We start from the raw sequence: 10068 nt of genomic DNA, 5'->3' as shown, positions 1-10068 counted from the left end.
TAGCAGGTGAGTGGACACTAGTAAAGGGAGTAATTCAAATCTTTAATTTTATTGTACATTTGATTTAAAAGTAACATCAAAAGCAGCCTAATAAAAAAAAAACTTTACACAGAAAACTGTTAGCAGCTCCCTCTAGTGGTCGTTACAGCAGATCATCCGCTTACTCATAAACCTTTGATTTAAGGGCATAAACAACTTGAAGCAGTTGCATTTAATTATTATAGAGCCACCTGCTTAAATGTTTACTTTTTAATACTTTTAAATACTTTTTTTTATTGTGAGAGAAAGACCATCTTAAAATACTACGTCTGCATGCAGAAAATGCGAGAATAATAATAGTTATATTTTTAAGAAGTAATTCTCCGTCGCACAGTAAATTTGTACAATACGTTAAATGTATTATGAACGAGGACATTAGTAAGCAAATAAAAAATAGAATGAGAAAAAAAGAGGCGTCCCGATCAAGCGGCCTTTTATTGTGAAACGTTAACGGAAGTGACGTTTGTACCTTCTCCGACAGCAGATTGTGGACAGAGGCGGAAAGCAGTATGGCGGTCCCCGACCACAGCAATAATCCTCATCTCCCTGTAAATCTGGACAAACCTCCTCACATACCGGGCTTCATTCCAATCGCCCTGCCTACAGCCGAGACGTTTAAGGAGAAGTTCATCAGAAAAACCAAAGAGAACCCGTTCGTCCCTATAGGTGAGTGACAGGCAGGGGTCCAAGTGGGCAGGACACTCAGGACAAGCACTCATCCCTACTGTTATGGAAGTGAGAAAATGGACGACCTTTGACCCGGTGGTTTTTAAGTGTTTATCGAGAGGTTAGCTGAGTTTTGGGGTCATAATTAACAGTTAAAAAAAACCAAAACATCTTTTGACTCCGATCGAAACTTTAAAAACGGACTCTCGTTTCAGCGGTAAACATTAAATACAGGTCATTATTTATTAAAAAATAACGTTTAAAAAAAAAGAAATAAAACATTGAAGACGATGTAGTACTCACCTAATACACAACATAGATCTGTTATGTATGTGACTTCCGTTGGCTTAAGGTGACCCACCGGAAGTAGAAGCTACATATTAAGCTAACATCTACAAATACTTTTTTTCCGCAAAGTTGATCGATTAATTTGTGTGACGTCTTTACTAATATAGCATAATGTGTGCTTACATTTTAAACACCCGCCTTTACTGGAGCTGACCACTATTTATTTATAGAACATGAGGTTGATTTACTCCTGTCCACAGTGGAGGTGAAGTTTTGACATTTAAGTATTGACCATAAACGTATTGTGTCGTACGTGGCTTAAAAGGCACATATAGTGATTAAAAAAGTATGAGTATTTAAATGTAATCAACATAAACAGATCATTTTCACCTGGTCATCTTTAGAAGCAGCTGGCAAACTAGAACAATGTGAGCCTTGACTGCAGTGTGCAGGGAAAGGGAGATCAGCAGTTTGTACCAGCGACGTTACACCTATATACCCCTGGTATCATCGCGAACTCTCTATCTGTCCCTCAGGTTGTTTGGCCACGGCTGGGGCTCTGCTGTACGGCCTCCGTGCCTTCCACCTGGGAAAGAACAAACAGTCCCAGTTACTGATGAGGGGCCGTATCGCTGCCCAGGGCTTCACTGTGGTTGCCATTATTTTTGGAATCTTTGCCTCATCTTTAAAACCCAAGCAGTGAAGACACACTAGTGCCACACGTCAGTCATCATGGACAGAATTCACCACTGCACTATTTGGACAAGGTCCAGTTGAAACTGACCTGAGTGATGTATTTAATTGAATCAGTTTTTTTTTTTTTTTCCTCAGTGCATTTATAGTTGATTTTGAAGGTGAAAAATGCAAAGTATAATGATCTAATGATATAATGATCCTGACTGAACACAGTTTTTTCCTCAGTGCATTTATAGTTGATTTTGAATTGATTTTGAACAAAGTATAATGATCTAATGATATAATGATCCTGACTGAACACAGAAGAAAGAGGGAATCATTGAAACCAAGTCGCTGTTTTGACTTGGTTTCAATTATTAAATTATAAAATCTAATTCTTGCTTTCCTGGCTCGGTCACTAAAAACATGTAAAAAGACGCATTATTTTCGTACATGAACTTCATTTTAAGAAAAGTGATGTCTTGTGCGTTGTGTAATTAAAAAAAATAAACTCCCACCAGAGTATTTTTGGGACATGAATTTATTAAAACCCACCTTTTGCTAGACATTCATTTGAAACAAAGAAAAGCAGAGGCTGAATGTTTGCAGGATGAAATGAGAGGATTTTGGATGAAATCAAACCCGGTCCTGACTCCACCTTAAATTCTAAGATCCTAATGTAACCAATAATCAAAGAGTGAATCAATGGAGAAGGAAAACAGCCCTTTGTGAGAACAGTTACCTTAATCACAGACATTTGCGTGGGCAGAACACAAAACGACTCGGCGAGGAGACAAAAGACGGAACAAACACCTGTGATTAAAATAACTGTGTGTGTGTGTTAAGAGACTCTGTCATTTAGACTGTGTTCACGTCTACGGTGTTTAAAGCGGCGACAGTAAAAAGACAGGAAATATTTAAAGACAAATTAAAGGGTCGCACTGCGGTGGTTTGGTTTTTCTTCTTTAAACATTCACTTTCAAGATTCAATTTTTCCAAACAGGCAACGTGTGAAAGAATGTGCAGACACTTCAGTTGACACCTTACCCATTGGCAATTAAAGAAAAGACACGAACAAAACATAAAAACTTCACTGACCGTTAACACATGAAAATCATTAACTATAGCAGAAATTTTGAGGTTTTTTTTAAGACAAATTCCCTGTGAGAGACAATCAAACAGTAGTGAGAGGGGGATAAAAAGGCCACAAGCTTAAATGCTAATCTTAATTATGATTATAAGAACAATTACAAACAAAGTGCTGGTTACAGCTTTACTATGACGACACAGCACGGCGCGGTCCAGCCACTGACCAGGACGAAATCGATTAAACTCAGGAGACATGCAAAAAAAGTGGTTGTTGAATAAAAGTAGATAAGTTAAAAGAGAAGTGAGTACAAGTTACTGTAACAGTATTTTTGTTTTGATTCGTCGGTGGCTGAGGATGCACTGATAAAGCAGGCCAAAGTGTAACATTAGAGCGAGGCATATTTCAGTTTCACCAGGCGTCTGGTGGGATTTATAATAGTTAACGTGAAACGTCTGCTGAAGTTACGACCAAAAAAAAAAAAAGCAACGGTTCTAGAACACAACCGGAGCGCCCTCTAGCGGACCAGAGGCGCCTGTTTGAGGGAGATGAGAACTGAACGCATTCGAGAAACGTCCTTCGCCTGTTTGTTGGTTTTAGGGTTGAAGTCACACAGGCGGGCTACTCTCTCCCATTCTGACCCCGGGGTGTCGTTGTCGGTGTCCGCCAGGAAGGCTTCTTCTGACGCTCTGCGGTTCATATTAAGGGTGGAAGAAAGAGCAAGACGGTAATGTTAAACACAGACAAACAAACAAAACCATATTTTGAACATGCTGGCTCTGTTTAAGAAGCTCACATTATGATACTCTGTATGTGTAGACAAAAAAAGAAAAAAAAAATCACAGAAGTCAAAAATATCTCCTGAGCCTAAGAGTTCTTTGCCCCAAACATCCCAGCTTCTGGTTCTTCTTGAGAATCAGCTCCTGGTTCTCACTTTCTCTGTCTGGGTTTTTATCTTGATATATTTTTGGATTTGGAAAATAATTCCACAAAGTAAAATAATATAAGCTTCTTTGATAAAGCTGGTATGGTCAGACATTCAAATGTTTCTTTTTTTGTCAAAGGAAATCCTTAAATTAAATTAATTTAAATTTAAATTTTAAAAACGTAAGAACAGCAAACAGTCTGTGCTCCACACATGCAAAACGTCCAAGATCACATTCATGCTTTTCTTTATACTGGTCATACAATTGGTGGGGATGGGGGATTGGGAGATTCAGGGTTTCCTGCTTAGAACATGCTTTAAATTATTATAAATTATTTACATTAAAGGACATTAAAAAACACAAAGCATGAACCTACACAAAGCCTATAACATCAGAGTTGGGCTGTTTGTAGAAAGCCTTGTCAGCAATCCTAGTTGTCAGTCAAAGCCATGAAGGCAGGAAAATCAAGAGGAGAAAAGAAGAACAAGTTGAGTATTAGAACAACGAGCAGAGAAAATGTTAGAATTTGTGTCAAAAGGGTTGAGTCGGCGTCTGAGTGACAGTTCCAGTGATGGGAGAAATAAAAAAATTTGAACTGAATCACAGACACTTTGACTGTGACTTTAGGTCCAATTCGTTTGTTAAACGGAAACTCTACACTAAGACTCCGTCAGGGAACAGACTCTCAGCTCTTTCACAGACACAGTGGAAAAAGTAGATGAACACAGATGCAGAGTGATACCGTGCCAGACTTGGACAGAGTCTGTTGGAAAGTGTGAGAGAAGACTGTGTTAGCCTGCTGAGAATAATGAGGAGAGAGAGAGACTGCAGAGGACGTGAACAAAAGGGACTTGAAAAGTGCAGTACAAACAACTGGTCATACTGCACACAGTTACTGCGCTGGGTGGGGGGCGCTAATGAAGTGATCATGGCCTTGTCACATCGTAACGACGGGCCAACTGTTCCTTCTCTGCGACGCTAACAGGGGCCGTGTCACACTAACCTGTTGTTGGCCTTGTTCTTCTCCATCTGCTCACTCTGGTGCACATGCCAGTCCTCCAGCTCCTTCTTGGCTTTCTCTCTCCACTCGGCCTCCGCCACCTTTGACGCCGTGTCTGAAGAAGAACTACTGTTTATTCGGGTTCTGAGAAAATTAACGTGCAAATATTCATGCTGTTGGTTCATTTTATTGTACTAACACACACCCCTACTGTATTTAGAAAAACTATTTTCCACTGGGATTTTCCGGTCATCTCCCCCGTATCCCTCCTCCCCCCACCTCTGTTCCTGCCTGTCTATTTTAGCATCACTCACGCTGGTTAAATAAATATATTAAATATTATTATATATAATTATTATTATATAAATATTTTCAAAGTAATGAAAAGGTAAAAGTAAGGTCTGCATTTAACCTGAAGTACTGGCTGCAATAACTACAGGTGAGCATCAAGAGCTCTCATTTACTTGAAATGCATCTAAAGTTGACATAAAATTAGCATCAAGAGCTCTCATTTACTTGAAATTTACCTAAAATTTAAAAAATAAAATAAAATTCAAAAATGTATTGCAGTAGCAACACCGCCACCAAGTGAATGTTGTGTACCAAATTTCCTGTCAAAACCATCTTTGCTCACCTAATGCTTCAAGGCGTTCCTTCTGCTCTTCCCTCCATTTACGTAAACTCTCGGGTTCTTGTCTCTGAATATCCACCTGTGCGATGGCTGCGTAGGTGTCTGTCGGACCATTGGACTCCTTGTGGACATAAAAATACATTTGATTAATTCACAGACTGATTTTTGAGCTATATTGTTAAACTGAGGACCAAAGATAAAGGCAAAACAAAAAAGAAAAAGTGCTTTTAGAATATTTGCTATATTTAGAATTATGTATTTAAATCAAAACATATCTGTATTTATCATTATATAAAGAACAAAGCAAACACAACAAACGAATGAAAAAATATACGTATATGAAAAATATAAAAGTTCACATTTCAAATTGAACACCGTGCAAAGTATCATAGATATGGAGAGAGTAAATTCAACAAAACTCATGCCATCATTATTTACAGAACAATATAATTTCTAGTTAAATGTGGTGCATACCTGGTACAGATCTCCATTCACTGTAGCGGGCTCCTCTCCAAATATGTCTGACATTTTAATGAAAAGACAGACAGAACGTGGATGTTAACACAGGCTTAGTTCACCCATCTGCTGGTTCAACTCCTCTCTCTCTTACACCTTTCTCAGTGTCTTTAGTTCAACGTTACCAGCAAACCTTAAGACCTAAGAAAAATGCTGCAGCTCCTGTTTGACAACTGATGTTGTCATGCGATTGTGTCACTGGGCTGGACTGGATTTTCCAGTGAAAAGCAAACACACAGCAAGTGACATGAAGCCTAGTTTATACCTTACGCATACTTGTAAACTCAACTACATTTGATTTCTCAGGTTGAGTTTTTGGAACCGATTACTGTCGGTTCTATGGAGCCATGGTGCTCTCCACAACTGTATCCCCAGTTTATTTTTCTGCTTTGTGTTAGAATACAACGTTTCTTGCTTAAGTCCAGTTTAAACTGATTTTGTGCTTCTTTTTGGCTACTTTTGTTGATAGTCGAAAATTAGTTTTGGTTAACCTTGAGCTACCTTCAATTAATGTTTGGATAGTTTCCTTTTTTTTATGGCTTTATTCACATTTATATACAGTTTAACTATGTTTGCCTCAAGCTGTCTTTGTTATATGGCTTCTCTGAATGGTTCTACTGACGTGTAATAACGTTGTATTGCACATAATTGGCCGGTTTAGGTTGAACGTTAGCTCTGCTGCTATAAGAGCTTTTTCTAGACTGAGCAACATGTTATAATGTAATGTAATGGCGAGTTGATGACACCTGTTTTACATTATTTAAAACGTTCACTTAGAGTAGAGTAGAGTAGAGTAGAGTAGAGTAGGGCTTAGACCAACTGTCCGCGAACACACTGAGCTAAACAGCTCGAACATTAAGTTAACGTTATGTGGCGTACACTGGAAGTAAACTCAATGATTAAAACGTTTAACATCGACAAAAAAGTGACTCAGTTTTTGTTAAACAAACTGGAAACGCTCCATTGTCAACATTGTCTTAATTCAGTTTAGCTCCAGTTAGCTCCGCTGCTAGCTTGCTATTCCGTTAGCATAATCATACAAACCAAACAAACCAACCGTAGTTGGCCGTCGGAGGCTGGGCCGTCGGAGGCTGGGCCGTCGGAGGCTGGGCCGTCGGAGGCTGGGCCGTCGGAGGCTGGGCCGTCGGAGGCTGGGCCGTCGGAGGCTGGGCCGTCGGAGGCTGGGCCGTCGGAGGCTGAGCCGCCGGCTCCTCTTCGGCGTCTTCCAGTCCTCCAAAACCGTCACCGTCGTTCTCTATCCCCGCGATCTCACACTCCTGTTGGGCCAGGAAAGCTGCTGCCGGGTCCTCCTCTGTCGGGTGGGCTCCGTTGTCAGCCATCTTTTACAAAAGTGTTTACAAGTTTAACCAAGCTAATGTCAACACCTACAATAAGGCCGTTACGCCCCGCTAACAACTTCAAATGTTAACTAGACTGGCAGCGATTCACAGGATACGATGCGGTAAGTAGTGCTTGTATGATCAGAAGGTTTAAGGTTCGACGGCCGGCGTTTACTGATGATTCATGATGTGTTCACTGTTCAGACACCATAATGATGATGACGACAATGATGGTTTGTGATGAAGCAGGGCAGCAACAACGCCGGGTACCAGGTTTGTATGTGTTGCATTTTGTCTCCATCTGCTGGTCATATACTGCAATTGAGTTTATACAGTATACAGTACAGTGTGCAACAATTGAGCCCCTAGGCCTGAGGTCTGCAGCCTGTGTCACCTGAGCTAAATGTGGCTCTTTAACCTCTTTGCATTGGCCAAGTTTGAGATCATATTACATATTTGTGAATTGTTTATTGTTTATGTCGTCTGGCTGGACATTAAGAACACACACATAACAGCAGTTCTGCATTTCAGCATTTCAGCAGAAGAAACATCAATAAACTGCCCACAGTTTTCTTTTGTACTTCTCTACTTTCTCTAATGAAAATACTGTACTCAAATCATCCTTCTGTGCACTTTTGACAAGTTTTTTTCAGCATTTGTTTTTCAGCATTTTATTTGGTTGTAAAATTAAATATAAAACATTTCTACTAAAGTATGTAACAATGAAAGACAATGTTGTGATCAGAGTAACTCTCTACTACCTTTTAGAGTTTTTTTTACAGTATACTGAATCTTAACCTTTCACCTTGCTGCTCATCCAAATAAGTTCTTTTTGACCCATGACACTTCACAAAGACAACTTTTCCAACTCAAATTTAAACTGCAAAAAAGGTCAACCTGTCTTCATCCTAGTGAAGCTGCCAGATGCCCCTGGACGTCTAGTAAATTCTATCAAACTGACCTCTGCTGGGTCTTTGAACTGGGTCAAATAAATACATGACACTGTATTCTTCAGAAGCATTTGTTTGAGAACTTTTTTTTTGGAACACCATGCATGTTTTGCAGTGGTTTCATATTGTGAGGATTAAGAACATTTCTGGATATTTCAAGCATGACTACAACTTTAACCTTAAGGCAGCCATTTTCCCCATTAGAATGTATAAAATCGAATCTAATCCAACCTTAGCTAATCTAATTTAATCATTTAATCTTATCAGATTGCACTTATTTTGAATGTATTATTTCATTTTGCATATAACGACGATAACGGTGTTTGACATGACCGTTCTTTGATTTATCGCCAACAATTGCATCGTCGACGCAGGGCAGTTTCAAATGTAATAATTTGATTGTTATGGACAAACTCATAATGTGGTATTAAACCTATTCCAGCGGTAGCGACCAGGCAGTGGATGAGCAGCGGCCTATGAAAGGCAGCATCGGCCCATGTGACGTGTGACGTCCCGAGCCAGTGGTTGTAAAGGAGAATTCGAGGGAAGTATCTCGCTGTTGCTGTTGCCGCTGACTGGAGAATCTTCCGTGGCTTCCTGACAACCGTTTCAAGGAAGTCCATTCGCCATCGTACCAGCGACTTTTCTCCGCGACGAACCGAGCCGTGATGTCGGGCGAACAGACGGGAGGACCGGAGGTGAGTCCAGAAGTTTCTTTTGTGGCGTGTGTAAACTTTAAAAAAGTCAACTTTTTTTTGTGTGTGGAACCTCGCTGAATGAACTGTGTTGTGTTCACGGTCCTGGTTTTTTCTGCTTCGTCCCGTGTAAAGCGGTGCAAATGTTCAGTTAGCTGCGAGTTAGTTAGCGTTAGTGCTTTTTTGTTGTTGTTTTGTTTTTGTTTTTGTTTTTGTTTTTGTTTTTGTTTTTGTTGTCCTTCTTCTTTTCTCACTGCTTCATTCTCCGTCTCGGTTAAAACCTTCAGGGCTTCGCTGAACCCTGTTATTATTACCTGTTACTAATATTCATCATCATCATGGACGCATTTGTGGTTTGGCCTGTAATAGTGTCGCTCGAAGGAGATAAAATAAATAATTCACTAGGCTGGTGTACACACACACACACACACACACACAGACAGACACACACCGTCCAGGTTAGGGATATAAATACACACTAAAAGCAGATTCACCTCGTCTGTTACACTGCCTTATTAGAACCCGTTTAAATTAACTATTAGAAGTTACACTAACTATCATTTAAACCAAGGCCCAACATCCAGTCTGTGTCGCCTTTGTTGATAAAACGGTGTCTTATCTCAGACAGTTTTTCCTGTAGTTGATGTCGTTTATCTTTATAACACAGGGATGACAGTAAAATTATTTAATGTCATGTAATAAGAAGTGTTTCCCACTGTTGTTGTTCCTGTGTGTGATTTAGTCAGTGGTGACAAAAGAACACTGAAAATACAAATTAATAAACAAATTTAATGTTGGAATTTGACTAGTTTTGTAAAAGCATTAGTTTTGTTTGTTTTTTAGATTAATTTGGATTAAAAAAAACAAAAACAGAAAAACAGTTCCACCCTTTTGTCAATGCCATCTGAAACCACAACTCTGTTTAAGTTTATACTTTTCTCTCATTTGATGTTATTATAATTACTGGTTCGCTTGTCCCTGTCCGCTCCCCCCCCCCCCCCCACCCCAAATAGAAAAGAATGTGAAAAGTCCATGAAAAAGGTCCCGGGGTTTCATTTCAGCGGCGCTCGCCCGCTGCTTCTCTAATGCGTTTCATGTTATGTTGCGTTCATAGATGCCTTTACTTTCAACGCAGGAGCCAGAATATAGGGGTTAGCTGATGTTGCCTAGCTCCGTCCTCCTCCTTCTCCTTCACTCCCCCCCTCTCTGTGAATCATGTGGGTGTTGGGCTGAAATAGCTTGGAGTAGTTTTACA

At 39.9% G+C, this 10068-nt stretch overlaps 3 protein-coding genes across 7 annotated transcripts in view; 2 read left to right on the top strand and 1 right to left on the bottom strand.

Annotated features, from left to right (window-relative positions):
• The first annotated feature begins 478 nt into the window (after positions 1-478).
• Positions 479-1873, top strand: higd2a (HIG1 hypoxia inducible domain family, member 2A). The gene is made up of 2 exons (XM_008327416.3): positions 479-705; positions 1530-1873. The coding sequence occupies exons 1-2, from the start codon at positions 549-551 to the stop codon at positions 1694-1696; spliced, it is 324 nt and encodes a 107-aa protein (XP_008325638.1). The 5' UTR covers positions 479-548; the 3' UTR covers positions 1697-1873.
• Positions 1874-2191: 318 nt separating this feature from the next.
• On the bottom strand, positions 2192-7202 carry cltb (clathrin, light chain B). 5 transcript variants are annotated; one of them, XM_025063228.1, is made up of 7 exons: positions 7015-7202; positions 6886-6909; positions 5787-5833; positions 5316-5433; positions 4685-4796; positions 4058-4111; positions 2192-3444 (listed from the first exon to the last, which is right to left on the bottom strand). In XM_025063228.1, the coding sequence occupies exons 1-7, from the start codon at positions 7166-7168 to the stop codon at positions 3273-3275; spliced, it is 681 nt and encodes a 226-aa protein (XP_024918996.1). In that variant the 5' UTR covers positions 7169-7202; the 3' UTR covers positions 2192-3272. The 5 variants fall into 5 exon arrangements, with proteins under 5 accessions (XP_024918996.1, XP_024918995.1, XP_008325639.1 ...); XM_025063227.1 differs by having other exon boundaries at positions 6886-6913; positions 7019-7202; XM_008327417.3 differs by having other exon boundaries at positions 6886-6922; positions 7028-7202.
• Positions 7203-7372: 170 nt separating this feature from the next.
• Positions 7373-10068, top strand: part of pdlim7 (PDZ and LIM domain 7) — a 50994-nt gene continuing 48298 nt past the window's right edge. The window contains exons 1-2 of the mRNA XM_017039320.2: positions 7373-7441; positions 8561-8816. Of these exons, the coding sequence (XP_016894809.1) occupies positions 8787-8816 (30 nt within the window). The 5' untranslated portion in view covers positions 7373-7441; positions 8561-8786. The remainder of the gene's footprint in view (positions 7442-8560; positions 8817-10068) is intronic.

The sequence above is a fragment of the Cynoglossus semilaevis genome, chromosome 15, assembly GCF_000523025.1.
Source record: "Cynoglossus semilaevis isolate Cse_v1.0 chromosome 15, Cse_v1.0, whole genome shotgun sequence".
Taxonomy (NCBI): Eukaryota; Metazoa; Chordata; class Actinopteri; order Pleuronectiformes; family Cynoglossidae; genus Cynoglossus; species Cynoglossus semilaevis.
Note: the sequence above shows the minus strand (reverse complement) of the source record. Positions and strands in the feature narration are given on the sequence as shown.